Source organism: Malurus melanocephalus, unplaced genomic scaffold, assembly GCF_030028575.1.
Source record: "Malurus melanocephalus ecotype Western Australia unplaced genomic scaffold, MMel_1.1 scaffold_50, whole genome shotgun sequence".
Taxonomy (NCBI): domain Eukaryota; kingdom Metazoa; phylum Chordata; class Aves; order Passeriformes; family Maluridae; genus Malurus; species Malurus melanocephalus.
Genome location: NW_026623282.1, coordinates 2,577,071 through 2,594,362, shown reverse-complemented (window position 1 = coordinate 2,594,362; position 17,292 = coordinate 2,577,071). Strand labels below are relative to the sequence as shown.

The 17,292-nt window shown below is 37.1% G+C and overlaps 1 protein-coding gene across 6 annotated transcripts in view; it reads left to right on the top strand.

Annotated features, from left to right (window-relative positions):
- The window catches only part of RGS12 (regulator of G protein signaling 12), an 84,945-nt gene extending 68,445 nt beyond the window's left edge, over positions 1-16,500 (top strand). For 3 of the 6 annotated variants that reach the window (XM_057365281.1, XM_057365280.1, XM_057365278.1), the window contains exons 13-16: positions 155-222; positions 742-895; positions 3,518-4,129; positions 15,832-16,489. In XM_057365281.1, coding sequence (XP_057221264.1) covers positions 155-222; positions 742-895; positions 3,518-4,129; positions 15,832-16,196 — 1,199 coding nt within the window. In that variant the 3' untranslated portion in view covers positions 16,197-16,489. Of the gene's footprint in view, positions 1-154; positions 223-741; positions 896-3,517; positions 4,130-15,831 lie in introns of those variants that run through there. The other 3 variants (XM_057365276.1, XM_057365275.1, XM_057365277.1) reach the window with 3 other exon arrangements.
- Positions 16,501-17,292: the final 792 nt, after the last annotated feature.

Genomic DNA, 17,292 nt, shown 5'->3' with positions numbered 1-17,292 from the left:
TGTTAACTGTGCTCACTCTTTATTTTCTGAGTAGGTATTAGTGCAATATGAAAGSAAAAATCTGTTGTGTCCAACACTGTCACCTAAATCTTGCTTCTTTGGGGAATTATAAATCGGTAGTTACCGAAGGTATGTTTATGTTCAATGTTTGCAGAAAGACAAAGAGGCGTATTAGTAAAACAGACTGCAACTGTATCTTCTTCGAGAAGTCAAGGATCTACTGTAAGTCTTCTGCAACGGTTTTTCTCCATTAGATCATCTTCTGTTTCCTTCTAGAATTCTGTACTAAAGGCTGCATTCACACATGATTTTGAATTGGCCAAATTATGTAACTAGATTGAATATAGCTGTAATTTGTCTGATATTTTTCCACTGTCAACAGCATTTATTTGTGAAGAACTTTGTCTTCGTGATAAATCAGTTAACTCTCCACTGTGTTGTGTTTGTTGTCTCGTGTCTCATTGGCTTATCTATGTTTGAAAATGATTGARTTACTCTGTAGTTCCAAGGCCCTTTCTGTTATGTGAATTCTTCATATTAAAGAATATTATATTTATTTCTAYGTTTTTGGGAACTGCTATGGCAAATGTTCTTTGCCATAATCAAGACTAAGCTAAAGCATTTGTTGTGGTATTAGAGAAATGTCTTTCCAAAATAACTTTCTCATTCCCTTAGGCCATTTTATGTATACAATGGTAGAGCCTGAATATAAGTAGTACCTTAACTTTCCTTCTAATGCAGGGAGAGGGAAGAACTCTAGGAAAGTCTAATTCTATCAAAATGAAAGGCGAAAATGGAAAAAATGCTAGGGAAGTCCGGCTGTCAAAGAGAGAAGACTCTATTGCAAAGATTGGGAAAAAAAAATGTCAGAAAATAAATTTGGATGAAGCAGAGGGTATGTGAACTTTATAGCTTACATATTAACATAAGTAGTCTTAGAAAAATTTTGTGTGTGTGTGTAGGATAAGGTACCATGTGTTTTATGCTGTGTTGTGAAAATCATAGTCGTGACCATTATATTTTTGTTTGGTGTGTTTGAATTGTCACGTTTTCTTAAGTTGAACGTAAAATTTTAAGAATATCTAAATACAGATGTAGGTGCCGAGTGGGATTTTCAAAAGTGAGAGGTACCTAATTCCTGCAAAATAAAAAGGAATTAGCTACYCAACTGCAGTTGAACATCCCATTCGATACTCTCTGTAAGCTGTGTRGAAGTTTGGCTTTCTGTTCACCTTTATACAAGGGTTCAACTCACTGACAGGCATTGCACCATAGTGTAGACCTTAATGTACTCAGGTAAGAATTTTTGTGAGTTTTCTGCTAAATCTGTAACAGCCAGGGCAGTGCAGCCTGACTGAGGAGGAGACGTGATGGGCAACAGTAAAATTTGCATTCAGCAAAAGCACTGAAAAGTGGTCACAAATAGAAATAAGCAGAGAGGTCATTGGTAATCTTGCATTTTCTAAGTCCTATTTTTACCTTCACTACATCTTAATAGTTCTGGTGATACCATAGTAAAAAAACTCAGAAGAGAATTTGCTTTCTTATAGAAAAAAASGAATGTCCATGGGAGAAAGAGGCATAAAAATGATGTAGCACTAGAAATCTTGGCATAACACTCTCTGCCCTAGGACATGAAYTGAAGTGATTAGCTGTCTGTCAGCCCTACACGTTCCTCCCTATTTCCCCAARTAGGAAAAAAAAAATCAAAGGGCATATTTGACCCATAGATTAAAATTTACTGCTGGAGTTACCTCGTATGCATATCCAAAACCTGGTTATGCACATTTATACAGCAATGTTTACCTGTGAATGTTCATCTGTGAATAAATGTCCACTGACTAGAACTGAGAAAAAATGCTATGGCTGAAACTCCTACTGCAAAATAGATGTTTTTAATATAAGTGTTATTACAAAATATTAGTGCATTTTAAATTATTTTCTGTTGCTTATTATTTTGTTAGCTTGTTTTCAACATTTTAATACTTTCATTTTTTTCCTAGGACTGAGTAAAACATTAACATAATTTGAAAACTTCAGAATTCGAGGCTTTCACATTTTATTTTGAGTTTTGTGAAATTTGTCAAAGTTTGGAAAATGCGTACCAAATGTTGTAGACTGTTTTTTAACTTAAAAAAACAAAACACTGTTCTATGAATTTTGAAATTTCAGAAACATTTTTGTATGACATATCTTAGAAATGTTGCATGTTTTAATATGCCTACTGCCATTTTGCAAAACTTTGGCAATAAGAAGCATTTTGAAGCTTCCATCTTGGCTACGTTCAGAYTTTATGGCATTTGAAAAAGCATGTGAAAAAGTAATTTTTATGAATACATTGCAAAGCCTGCCAAGTATGAGTAGAGGATTTAGGAATAAGGTCATACAAGTTGCAAGTGTATGACTTCATGCTATGCTAAGTTAAAACTGATACTAACATTCTGTTGCTTTAGTTCTTAACGGCTTTTGCTTCAAACTGTTTTTAAGCTGGGTTGAAACTGTTGATTTTAATTAATCTGTTTGAGATGGCCTTTTTAAGCATCTTTTAATATTCTGTAGTTAAAGTGCTTTCTTGAAAATTTAGGACATGCAGAGACCCTATATTAAGAATTACATATTTTTATATGTCTATGTTTTGTACCAAAGAGTTTGTTWATTGTTGCAAAGCTTCTTTTTTGAGGAGTGGTATAATTCTTGGCTTACAATTGATAAGTTTCTTGTTGCCAAGTTTTGAAACTTTTTAGAACAGTGTTGATCTACTATGAGTATTATTTATATATAGAAACATATTAAACCATTGGATATCATTAAGGACATGATCAGAAAAATCACTTTTAATTGTGTTAAAACCTCTATAAAAAGCTGCTCCATCGCTTCTGGTAATGGCTCCTTGGATGGTTATTGACTACCTGTAAGCTACTGATTCATTGCAGCTCCAAGTAAAATGGGGTTACTTAAATCCTCCTCTGATCATACCCTGTGATGATAACATCCTGGTTTAAAACTACACCATGAATTGAATTTAAACTGTGATAAAATATAATTATACTGAGAGAAACTCAATATAATGAGGAAGTTTGCAACATTCTGAATCTTTGAATGTTCAAATGGCATGCTATTTTTGAGTTAAGATGGGTRAAACCCATCCAGAATATAAAAACGTGCACCCATTGTCTGTGAGACTGGAGCCTTGTTTTGTATAAAGAATTAAAAAATCCCGCGTGTGTGTACAGATTTATTAACKGCGTAAAATAGAAGATGTGTTCAAGGCTCAGTGAATTGCAGCTGTTCTAAACTGCAAAACTCTTACAATAGCAATGCTGATGGTTTTAATTATAGTGATGCTAGTGAACATTGCTGCAGTTGAAAAAGTTCCTAATTAACATGGGATCTTATTTCAAGGCAGCATTGAGAGAATTGAAGATCTTCATGGAAAATAAATGTGCTGAAAATGTACGTTTTAATGGCATTGCACTTTCTGACAAAAACTTGTCAATTTTGGGTTTTTCCCCAATAGAATTTTTTGAACTCATATCCAAAGCTCAAAGTAACAGAGCAGATGACCAACGTGGACTGCTAAGGAAAGAAGACCTTGTTCTTCCTGACTTTCTTCGTTTACCACCCACTGGACCAGAACCATCCTCATCCACTCCCGCAGCTCCTAAAGGCAAGCGAGTTTCAAAAAGTGATAGCAGTGATGGATGTACATCACCCAGTGGAAAACAGGAGTCCGTGCAAAACTTTAACGAAAATTCAGTTAAGAAAATGGGTTATTCAGAAAATAAACATAAATCTGCTTTGGCAGCACTCCACAGTCAGAAGACTTTCAGYGTTCCTTTCAGTCCTCCGTTGTCTCCAATCCCGCACGCGTCAGAAAACAACGCCGCGGTGTGGAAAAGGCAGTCGAGAGAGTTCCAAGCTGAAGGCATTCAAATGGTGGATGATGAGAACGTGGCAGACTTGACTCTTGTGGCTGAAGGAGATATCAGTAGCCCCAACAGCACTTTGCTACCACCGCCACCACCAACACCACCGTCAGACATCAGTAAACTCTCAGAAGCCAACTACCCACCCCCAACTCCTTTTGCAGGTAATCAGGAAAAATCTGGATATCAAAGATCCAATTCAGGTATTTCTAGATTTTAATAGTCTTTCCTTTTGTGTAAAACTACTTTTTCCTTGRCACTGTTAATCAGTATTTGGCACCCATTAAAACTACAAAGAAAATTCTCTCTGCACCTTACTTTTTTTTTTTTTTTTAACCAAAAAAAAAGAAGGAAAAAAGATTTTAATTGCCTTAGTCTGTTCTAACTGTAATATTTCTGGTTGCCTTTAACAATGTACTTTTGTTTAGATATGGCATGTAGCCAAAAATGGCCACATGCAGACAAACCTTTGAAATACATCCATGTGCTATAATTATCTCATTCACCCTCAGAGTACAAAACAGGGTATCAGCATTTTGAGCTCCATAGCACTGTTGTGTTCCAGATTTTCTGATCCATTTCTCATAATGAGATACATGATTAGGGTTTGGAAGTTTAAATGCTTTAACAAAAACCCTAATTAWGTGTTGAAAATTGCAGTACTGTTTATGATTAAAGTTTTATGGATAAGCCAAATGGATAAGCCTCAACTTAAAATATATTTCGCTAATAAATTAGATATTCATGACTAAAAATAAAAACGTCATTTTTTTTAACCCATACTTTGCTACACAGGGAAATAGATTGCATCAATCACACTTCCTCCCAGAATATTCACATATCAAGTAGCTTCCTATTAGATATCTAATTTTAAAGAAAATATGTAACTTTTTTTAGGATGTAAGTTTCATGGTCTAGCAATATCACAGAGCAATATTAGCCCAAGGCTGAARTATGGAATTTCTTTATAAACACGGACTCTAATAATAATTACTCTTGCCAGGAACAAGAATTTGAAGACAATGGGTGTCGTGACATTGACATTTTGCAGTCACTGTACTGTGCATTTTAATGTAAAATATAAGAAGAGGTATCTATGTGCTACATTTATTTTTGATGTTTCACAAACATATGGTGCCATATTTGTATGATCACATTTCTTTGTGATGTGGGAATATACATTTTAATTATTTATCTTTTTACACAGAGTATTTGATACTGTTCTTTATCTGTATGGTTGATGATMTGTAAATACTTCTTTGGTTGTTGGATGCTTATAAATGGCAATGCAAATTATTTCATCCTCGGTATTTTAAAGCCAATTCCTTTATTAGTAGTATCTGAGAAATGTTCTATAAGYGCTCCACTTCATTTCTGAAACTGAGTATTGGACGGACTTGTAACCAGTGCCTATGGATAACAGAACCACAAAATGTACTTCAGACAAATGGATGTATATATGCATAGATTTGTGTTGGTGTCTTTCTGATAATATGACAAGTGTACAACATAGGTATCAATTTGCATACTTTTCAGTGAGAACTGTTAAAAAAACCATTTGCACTTAAAAAATACTTCATGAATTTACAATATTTTAATGCATGCCATAAGTTYCTGTGTAACCACTGAGCTGTAGCTTTCCCTTTTCCCACTTTCTACTTTTTACTTTGTTAGAAATCTTTGTGTAGTTTTCACATGTATTTTGTATCTTTGTTCTCTCAGGAGTAATAAATTCTAGCTCTAGTTACGCAAACTGGTTTTAAGCTTTCATTTTCTTCATCATTTTAAAAATTCTTTCAGTGCTGGACTAAGAATTCTGATTGAAATTATCTTCTTATAACAAAGAGATTAAAAAAATATGAACTAGCAATTACCATGATACAAAGCTGACAAAAGTTAGATTTGTTAATAATTTAGACATCAAAGGGCAAATACTGTCTTGAGATGCTGATGGGTCACATGTGAAATCCAGAGCATTGGCATGTGCTCCAGAAGGCAGATAAGACAGGAGATTTCTTTTAAATCAGTCACAACAGGAACTCCTGAAATGAGAATTTCTTCTGTCTTTGGGTTCTTGGGCTAAACTTTATATTCATTACTTTCCTTCTTATTTTAAACTAAAGCCACTCTTCCCTGGTCTTTAAGAAATGAGCTGGTGGTCTCAGCTCATTTGGTGTGGAGTAACCAAAGTAACCACCTCTTTGTTTGGWAATCTTGGGTAAGAAATGAGGGGTTGGATGGGTGCTGGACACCACACTACTCTTTCCACTTTTCAGGATGGGTCCTACCTGTAACAGCACTGCGAAGCCTAATTAAAAAGAAAATTCTGCAGAAATGCTTGTTGTGCTGTTAACTAGGTCTCATTGTGTTCTGGGGGMTGAAAATCCAGTTTTTCCAAAAGTCACTGTGTTCCCATGTATTTGAGGGCCTCCATGGAAGAAAATAAAGCAGTTKAAAGTCTTGTAGCAGTTCCCCTTCTAAAATTATTTAGACTTTTTCACCACAAATAGCTAATACCCTCCATATTGAATTAAATTTTTTAAAAATGGATTTTAATTTGCATGTATTCCACCTAGTCCTCTGTACTTTCAGTGGTGATTGTGTCTTACTATTCTGTCATAGTCACCCATGAGAGTAAGTAATCAAACTAATTTTTCAAAACTAAAAATCTAAATTTATTTTAGCTTTTTGGCAAACCAGTTTGTTTTTTTTTTTTTTAGGGATAATGAAAATCTAAAAGAAAGATGTAAAACRCCTTCCTTTTTTCTACAATCTTATCGCATATAGTAACTGTATTCTACACTCCTCTCACAACACACTACTATTTGATGGGAACTGTATTCTAGAAAAGAAYGGTGATTTTATGGAAAAAGTGTGGGCTGAAATAAAACTTTTCTATTTTCATTATTGGAGTTTGCATGGTAAGGCTGTTCAATGATGTACATAATTATAATAAAAACTTCTGGAAACTCTCTCCAGTCAAGAATCRAAATCTCAAAGGACTAAATCATTAATAATGGTTGCTTTTTTAAGTGCTTTAATGGTTCTTCATTTTAATCTCCTATCAATGGAAATTGCATTTCTGATTGGTTTATTCAATTAAAATGTTGGGATATAAAGAAAAATAATGGCTACATAATTTGAAGAGGTCTGTAATCTTGGTTCCAAATTGGCATAACGACAAATGATGTGCTTACCCTGCTCCTGTTGGGTTTACAAATGCTGGGAAAAGGCCTGGGAGGAATGGAGGAGTCCCTCATGTTCTGCAGGAGGCAATTTGCTGGTGTAGCAAAGCCAGGCCAGGGTTCATCCCTGTAATTGGTAACGCTCAAGATTTTTTTTCATTTGGTGATCTAGAAAGCAAAACATGAACAATACAAGGTGGCAAAATAAGGTTTGCATCACTCTGAGGTTTTGAGAACACATTTTCAAATGCAGTTCTTAACTTTCTGAAAGAAATTAAATGTTTTTATACTGCATTAGTACTTAGCTGTGAGGTAAATAGCAAATCAGTTAGCAACACAAGAATCATTACTGATTCTAGTTGCGTTACTCATCAAGAGAAAATGTCTTTATTTTGAATAAGCCTGCTAGTTCTGGCAAATTTCCCACTTTAAAAATCAGAGGTTTCTGTAATCTGAAGACATTCTTTCATGTCTCTGCACATAATGATGGTACCCATCTGTGGAAGAAATAATTATTGTGTGGTGTGATTGGCTTAAAGCAATGCATTGAATTTTGAAAGTGTTAAAAAGCCAATTCAATAATTCAATATCTTTGGCTTTTTTTTTTTTTTGTTTTTGTTTTCTTTTTAATTTTTTTTTAAATATTTTTTTAATTGTCTGGTATAGTCTGTTGTCCAGTTTATGCAAGGGGTTGGGCACATGCTTTACCCAAGTGTGAAATAGCTGCCATGGGGAAAGGCAGCTTTCCAAAGCTTTATTCTCCTCAAGAGCTGTGAGTATGAAGCTGCAGGCCCTGCACTGGATTGTTTATTCAGCAATGTTCCACTGCTCTGAATTGTTCATCATGATTGTTGCCTCCACAACAAAGTTGGGCATTTAGTCACGATAGCAATTGGGCTTTTTCGTGGAACACGATTTCATCCTGAGGTAGGACAATTTGCAGCAATCCAGACTGRAGGGGCACAGACTGTAAAGATTTGAGTCCATCAAATTGTTCTTCCTTCTCTTGAAAAGTTCTCTGTTGTTTTGGGGGCTTTTTTTTTTCCCCCAGTTAAGATGAGAATTATTCTTAAAATGACACTGCAATTATAGTCAATGGAATTAATTTTCTACCAAGTATGAAGGGGTTTTTTTCAGGCAGATATATAGACTGGATCCAGCAATGCAATCAAAAAAAGAGTTGATTCAAATCTCCCTTTTAACAAGCATATAGTGTGATTGGTTATGATAGAKAGCTAGCAAGGGGAAGTAAAAGCATGATGAATTCTCTGGAATTATACTTTAATGAAGTGTCTATGGAAGTTAAAGAATGAATGTAGACAATCTAAAGTTATATAACTTTTTTTTTAAAGAAACTTCTTTTTTTTTCTGAAATAGGTATACAGTTGTACCCTCAAAGTAACTTGCTTCCTTTCTTATTGGAAAGACTTTTTTTCAGAAATGGAGTAGTTAGTACCAGTTCTGAGATGTTTTTGTTGTGAAAGATAAATTATGCAGAAATCAAATGCCGGGGTAGTCTCTCAGAGTCTGCGACTGGCTATTGTTCCCAAAGCCAAAAAAAAATAAAATTCCCCAACTGCTTCTTTTATTATTCAGAGAGGATGCAGTGCCCCACAGCTGAGGAATAGACATCAGATCATTAGAATRGTGATCAGTGTGGCATTTCTGTGACTTGCATTTTTTTGGCTACTGAACTTTTCAATTCCAGTGGTAATGAATGCCAAGCACAAACAAGTTTGAGGTACTTAAGGAGATTAAGAGGAGATTAAGAGCAATCCCATATCTATCTTCAAAATTTGAAAAGAAACCTTTGGTGTTTTGTAATAAATTGTATAGTATTTTACATAACTAATATTTTATATAATCTTTTCATTCATGTGGCATATTTTAAAGACAGTCCAGTGGTGTTCCCTGTGTAAATCAAGATAACCACMTATGAATGAAAACATAAATAAAAATTCAAGAAAAGGAGGGAATTATGACTTTAAAGATTTAAAAATAATGTAAATCATTATTTTTAACAAAGGCTGTTTTCTTGCAGTAACTTACATCCTTACTAGTTCTGTGTAAATTTATATACGATAATTGGATTCTGGATCAATATAAATAAGTACTCATGAGGATCCAGAAATGCTAAGGCTGGGATGTGTTAATCCTCTTTTAATCAGGGCATGATTAAATGGGAGAATTACATGTAGTACACGACTGTGATCAACAACAAACAAAGGAGAAGGAGAGTTTAGAGTAGACGAATTAGGAAGCAAGGAAGGCCTTGGGGGATGATTACTTGAAATTATATTATTTTGAATAATCTTATTTTGAACAAGCAACAAGATAAACGTTTTAGAAAGAATTGCAAATTTTCTCACTGGCTAGATGAAATGTTGGAAAAATGACAGCTGTCCCTTGAACCAAATGCACGTGGGTTACACCTGGATGTAAGCAAACCATGGCAGCATTTGGATCGTGAAATGAACTTCATTGAATTATTTGAAATATAACCAGTAGCCCCACAAAACCACATTTTAGAATTTCATAACTGAAAAATAACTGAATGAATGGCTAATTAAATTAAAATGGATTCAAGTAATTTAATCCACTATTTCCCAACATAGGACTCTCTGCAATAATTAAACCTGACTGACCACTGATGGCTGGATGTGTGTAGGCTGCTGCAGAGATGTTTTATCACGTCTCTTGCTTGGAAAGGAGTCAAAAATTCTTTYAGTTTTAGCAGCGGAGAAACAGAAAGTTTCAGCAAATTGGGCAGTGTTATTGAGGGCATKCATGTCTGCCTGGACCAAAATTCAGAACTTTTATTTATTCTGGGACTGTTCCTGGCTTTTAAATGACCCTGTGTGCAGCTCCTTTCAGCTGCTGTTGTAGCTGTGAGAGGTCACTGCCCTCAGCAAGAAATGGTTGCAGTGCTCCCTGTTTTGACCATACCAGCTTCCTCTTCCATAGAATATTCCAAATTTGTCTTTCTGAATGATGGTTGGTGCTTTGTTGTTCTTGTGATTGCTTTAGAGATGAGTGCAATGAAAGGATTTCCATTCTGCCCATTTCTAGACTTAGGCTGCAAATGTATTCCCAAAATTCCAAGGATAAAGGTAAATAAGCTGGTAATGTAGAATATTGCAGTTTTGTAAAATAATCTTCATTTTACTGAGTCAGATTTCAAGGCACTGAGCATATGCTGCAATTGCTGTTTCATCATGCAAGTGAAATTCAGCATATAAAGTCAAATTTCCTTTGAAAAGATTTAGCATAAACTGTAGGTAGGAATCTTTTATTAAATCCRCATTCTTCTCGGTGCTGTGTCAATTAAGAGATAAAAAGAAGGAAACTGCYGAAGAAAATTTAACCTTTGGAATTCTAAAACTGGAATGTAAAGTAKCCTTATCCCTTCAGGAGCATAAATCACTTCACAAACTTAAAAAAACCCTAAAATTCTTGCAGTAGTAACAGTATGTCARTGTGGAAGTCATTCATCCACCACTTAAAAGAATCCATGTGTGGGAGGGCTAAAATGCAAAAGTAGCATTTTSTAGTAGTTTAGGACAGGAAGGGAGATGTGTCTTTCACAGAGTGAAGCTGCCAGATTATGCCCAAGTAAAGAAGTTACTCATACTGGCGCATTTCCAGACCCCTGAAATGAGCACCCACTACAGAAGTGACCATCACAGAGCTCCTTCTTTCAGTCTCTGTAAGAAAATGCTCTCTCAGGCCGTGTGGTGCCACCTTGGGACAGGCTCCATGGAGTCAGAGACTGGAACAGTGTCTGCCCACACTCCCATGTTAGAGCACACCCCAAAGCTTTGCTGCTTTGGAGACCGAAATGTCTGATTGCATTTGGGGGTGGTATATCTCCATAAATCACCATTTCCAGGAATTGCCCCKGAAAACTTCACTGGCTTCTTTTCACAAAAGTTGTATTCTAAGTATTACGAAATACTTCAAAGGGATTCTTATCTGCTCTAAGTCAGTACAAAATCATTAATCCAGAGCTCATTCCCTTTAACTGAGATCTGGTCCTCTCTGACATTAGAAATCAAATGCCTGGGATCAGTGGTATGAAAATCAACAGGATGTTCTTGTTATCTTTCAGTAGAACTGAGAGCCRTCTAAATAGTAAATGATTTTGACAAGAACAGAAGGATTTTAGCAAAGGTAGAATGGTTAGTGAAACACTCAGTTTGGAAGAGKTTTTATTAAAAGAATCGTAACTTTAATTTGGCACATTGAAATTAAATGAATTTAATAATTATGGCATAGAAACAATATAATTGCAAGGTGTTGTGGGTGGACCTTTAAATCCCCAAGCATCTGCATTAGACTTGTGGTTATATGATCCTATCRCCTAAATTGACAGTTAATGCTGTTCCTGAAATTTCCAGCTTTTTTTGCAATCTTGTCTTGGTCTGGAATTTTGCCAAATGCTGCCTTATTCCTAAACTGCCAGGAAGATAGTGTCTTGTACTCTCTTGCTTAGGTTTTAGAGTTTGAGGAATATACAGAAGATTTCCCTTTGTCTCCCTCCAYAAAGATAGTTCTTCACAATGATGTTAAATTGAGAGTGCCAATAATAAACAAAATCCAGATGTCAGAAAAATAGAAATATCGGTGAAAGAAWTCAGGAGATCAGCCAAAACAGTGCCTGATTGTTGTAACCTTTGGAAAAATGCAGATGGATGCAGTTAGCCTTCTAATCAGTCATTTGGCTGTGAGTCTGKGACACAGCAGATCTCTGGTTTAAGGACAAAAGATGACCTGCATCTCCCCATCTTTAAACCAGCTGGGACATATTAACAGGATCAGAAGCTCAAGAAAATTCCCTGAGAGCTGTGTGGAATGCTTAGCAAGGGAGGAGGAGATCACCAATGAGCATGATTGTGGTGTTCCAGCCTAGAAATTCATCTGTGTCACTATTGCCCTGAGCAGTGGCTTTTTTTTCCCTACTGAAGTGAGGTAGAACAGTTGACAGATCAGATTTGGGAAAATGTAATATCATTCCTGACATACTTTATACAAAGCAAAGCAATCTGCAAAGCTGTCCATGGACGTTTTCATCACTTCAGTACAAAAATATATGGAGAGAAATTTTACCTGTGAAGGCTCTCTGTACCTGAGATGGTGCCCTGCACAGCTAAGTGTGTGCAGGTATTTGTTACTCAAAAAGAAAATTCGAGGAGGAGACCAGTGCAAAATTGTTACCAACTTCATTGAAACCTCATTGTAAAGCTCCACAGAGTACATGCAAATCTTGGGTCTGCTTAAAAACTTGTGGATATGTTTATACACAAGCTGGTTTGGGGAATCTAGCCTATCATTTGTGTAAAAGAGCTTTGTTCCATCAAAGCTTTTTTCTTTAAAAAAATGAAGAAAAAGAATTACATGAAAATACTTTTTTTTTTCTGTGTAGTGCAACTCTTGAAATCATCTTCCTGTTTGGTGAAGATGAGCCACATTCTTTTCTACCCTGACAAGAAAAGTGARATCATCTTCACAATATCATCCCTTAGTAATTCCATATTCTTTTGAAGTGAAATTTTAGACAAGATGTTTTCTATTACTGTCCTGCCTCTAKTAGTAATTTATTTGATGCTTCAGGGAGATTGCTCCTGAAAAGGACATTACTAGAATAAATGTCCATAATGTGAATGTGTTCTTGTTCAGACGAGCTTATGTCCTGTGAAGCCTGAGAGCAAACCTTTCCTTGTTTTTGCTGTGTTCCTGTTAGACAGCTTGCACACCCATTGCTTTGTGTGGTGACTCAGTGACACCATAAGACTTTATGGCATTTCTCATATTTAGGTGTAGAGAAGCTCAGCAACCAAATAAATACTTGCACCTTCCATTGCATCTTTTGACTGTGGRAAGTGTTTCAGCCTCGTTCAAGTCAACAGATATGAGACCTTCCACCCCAATCAAAGTTGTTCCTTTATGTGACATTTAACAGGATGTACTCTCAGTGCTAGGACAGCTGGGTGACTCATGTTCTGTCAATGCAATGCATTTGTGGTAATTTGTCATTAGGAGGCATTTTAGTGACTTGTAGAGCTTTTAAAACAGCTTGAAAGGAGAATCACAGATCTTCCTCAAAGGGCGTAGGATAGTAAATTAAAGAGGTTAAGAGAACAAGTCAGTACATTCATGTAAGATAAACATTTCAGAGCAGAAAAAYAGCATTTTGCACCACAGCCATGCCAGCAGCAGTTAAAATTAAGCCAGTGTTCAGCTTCAGCAGGGAGATTTAAACACCAAGTGTAATGTAGTCCCATTAAATGTTAGCTGCAATTTAGTAGGCTGGARTCATGCTGGGATACCAAGGATGAGAAAGCTTTCTGCCTCTCTCTGCTCAGCTGATTTGTTTGGAGTTTGATCTAATTCCTCTGAAAATAAGGCAAGCATTACTGATGCGGAATACCCACATTATTCAGGTGGGRCTGCACTGTAGCTAAAACACTAAACACAGCATTACTTAGGATTTTGACTTATTTTTCTTAAACCGAAAGCTTTATGCCTCAAAAAGACCCTGGAGTGATTTGATTGAAACTGTATGAAAGTGCTTTTTTCTTTTTTTTCATTTGCATTTTCCCCATTCTCCATATCAAAAAGTTCTTGATTACGATGATTATAGATGGAAGTTTCYTTTCCTTGAATAAAACTATGCCAATCACTTCATGGAACAAACACAAATAACAGATTTGAAAGACAGCTATGGGATTTAACCACACCAGTCTCATGGGATTTGTGTGGCTAAATGTGCTGGTTAAGCACTTGCAAGTACTGTGGCACAACATTTCAGAATATTTTGGGTAAAGCATGTCAGATAAGGTGGTACCTTTTAAAAGATGGCTAAGAAAATACATGGAAAAAAGGAATTAAATATGAAATGAAGCCCCTACTCCGGTCTGCCTTTGTGCCTTGAAAGTTTCTTTTTTTTTTTCTTGGCTCTCAGTTTCATCTAATAGAAGCAGTTSTCTGAAAATGTTGCCCCTCATTATGGGGGGAACCTCAGCTACAGAAACCATATTGTTAAYTGTGGTGCAAATCTTGAAATCAGCTCTTTCTTCATTCTTCCCTTGTTGCTGCTGACAGGCAAATCAGCTTCTGTGCATTTGCTTTAAGAAGCTCCTCATAGTTTGCAGGGTCACCCCTGACACAAAATTGGCTTTGGGGAGCTCAGGGTTTAAACTGTGGTTGTCTTGGGATGGTAATGACTTTGTGTGTGTACTCTGGAGAACAGGCCTGAGTCCTGGCAATTTGATTTTAGAAGTGCCCACATAACTCAGGTGTTTCTTGAATGTTTAAAGCCCTCAAACCTGAGAGGGTTGTGCAGCCCTTCAAGAGGGACCTCAATAGACTGGAGGGATGGGCAGAGAGGAACAACCTGAAATTCAGCAAGGGGGAGTGCAGGGTCCCGCTCCTGGGGAGGAACAACCCTGGACATCAGCCCAGGCTGGAGTGACCTGCTGGGCACAGCTCARTGGGGAAGGACCTGGGGGTGCAGAAGCTGCCAGCAGTGCCCTGGGGCCCAGAAGGCCAATGGGATCCTGGGGGGTGTTAGGAAGAGCAATGGCAGCAGGTCAGGGAGGGGATCCTGCCCCTCTGCTCAGCCTCAGGGAGGCACATCTGGAGTGCTRTGTCCAGCTCTGGGCTCCTCAGGACAAGAGAGACATGGAGCTCCTGCAGCAGGACCAGGGAAGAATTGCTAAGCTGTTCATGGGTCTGGAGAATCTCCCTTATGAGGAGAGAATCAGGGAACTGGGCCTGTTCAGCCTTAGAATGAATAACTGAGAGGAGACCTCAGCAATGTTTATAAATATCCAAAGGGAGGGTGACAGCGGATGGAGCAGGCTGTGCTCAGTGGTGCTGGAACACAAGGCAAGGGCAGAAAATGATGCACAGGAATGTGAGGAAGAACTTCTTTACTGTTCAGAGCCCTGGAACTGTCCACAGAGAGGCTGTGGAGTCTCCCATCCGGGAGATATTCCAGAGCCATCTGAACACAATCCTGTGCCATGTGCTATGGGATGACCCTGCTTGAGGAGGGAGGTGGGACCAAATGCCCCTCTGTGGTCCCTTCCAACCTTACCCATCCTGTGATTTGRTGATTCTGTGAATTTGTTTCTTTTATTCTTGTCCTGTAAACTGTGGTTTATAATTGCTCTGTTGCAGTTCAGAGCAGTGAACTGCAACTTCAAATAATCCCTTCCAAGTCTGCTAGAGAATTAAGCCCTAGCCAAGTAAAAATACTGTCTCAGCATGGTCTTSAAGTCCAGTTCAACTGAAAGAATATCCCCCATTCTGCTCCAGTAAAAGATTTATATTCTCCTTCTTTACCTTTGGGTTTGCTGATGTGAGACTTTTTTTCTAGAGTACAGAATTATACTGAGTAGTTATTTTAAAAGGAGTCTTTTTCAAATCTGAAAAATGCTACATTACAACAGATACATACTAGCATTTCACATTTGAGTTCTATTGCTTAGTTACCTACATGGTGCATCAATAAATCTCTTTGGTGGAGTGAATGAATATCCCAGCTGAGGGATATTCCATTAAGTTGCAATATTGCAAATTGCTAAAACCCGATGATACGTAACTCTTCTGTTTTGTGTTTTTTTTTTTTTTTTTTTTTTTTTTTTTTTTTTTTTTTTTTTTTTTTTTTTTTTTTTTTTTTTTTTTTTTTTTTTTTTTTTTTTTAATTCTCCTGCTAGGTGCAAACAGAAAGAAAAAAGATTCACAAGGGACTTCAGGCAGCTCTTGTGAGCAGACCCAGTGTCCAGTGACAAAGCCCAGCAGAAGCTTTAACCCTCCTGGTGCGAGAGGGAACCCCGGGACAGAGCTCCCTGTGAACAGGATCATCGATGTGGATGGGGTCAAACTGGAGGACTCTGGCACACGCTCCTGTGAYGACTCTGAAGGGAACCTCAGCTTTGAGGGTTACATCTCTGAGCTGAGATCTTGCCAAGGGAGGATGAGGACGGGAGTTTACAGGACATCAGACCTCCCATCTCTGATTGCTGTCAAGAGCGAGAAGAATAAGGCCACTGAGAATCAGTATAAAGCTACTTTTGTTTAAATCTCTGTTTTTAATTAAATTTTCTGGTATTTTTGCTTGGCACCAGCAGCAATGGAGATTGCCTTGGAGACATGTTTCTACAAGTTATAAGTGGTTTTCAATATCCAGTTGCCTTCAAAGAGCCTGATACAGACCATTACTTCTGCTATGAGTTGGAAGCCCTAGAATGAAAAAATAGTATTCCAATGAAACTATCAAGCTATTTGGTTTTTCTTTTTTTTCCCATTTCTGTATTATTTTCCCTGAGATGATTCCTTTGAACAGTGCAATTAAAATTATGATTTCCATCCCTGCCMTTCTTGTTTTTATTCAAGACAAACTTACTTTAAATTCCCCTGTCCAAACTTTTTATTTAAGATAATTCTAGTTTAATCTTCTAATGGTTTTCCCTTGTCTGCAGGATTCCCTGGATTTTGGTAGGTTTTTGAAGTGTAAGTAAAATCAGTCACTGGTGTAAAAAGATTAGGAATATTTTCTTGRTATCTTCCTGTCTGTCTCATAACGTTTGGGAAGAGGTTCCAAGTGGAATTCAGTTTAATGCATTGCCTGGATATTTGCAATAAGAGCACTGTTATTCAAGCAGCAAGAARTGAAAAAAAGCCACCCCAAAAGTGTGAATTTCCTGTGCTGGGAWTATCAGCTGCTTTCATAGCCAACATATCAGAAATATGGAAATTTCTAATTACAGTGTGTAATCTAATTACACAGTGATGGGATGGTCCTCGGGTGCCTCTCATCACTGCTCTCAGTGCCTTTTAATTTTGGGGAAAGGCAATTTGGTTATTGTTCTTTCAATCAGGGTTCAGTGCCCCTCATCCTTCTTGTTCAGTTTAATTTCAGTTAATTTTCTAGCCTTAGGTGGAGTTTTGAGGAAGAAAAGCTATTTAAGACTGCTGAACTTGTTGTTTTTGATGCCTGCTGCTTCTCCTCCATTACCATTTCTTCAGGAGAGGTTATGAGCCTGGACATGCAAAAGGAGACACAAAAAATTGAGAGTGTTGGACATGTGCTCATTATATTGAGTGGAAATAGAGAGACTTATGGGGGTTCACAGCTTTGAAATTACTGTGAGACTTAAAAAGTCATGCTGCAGGTC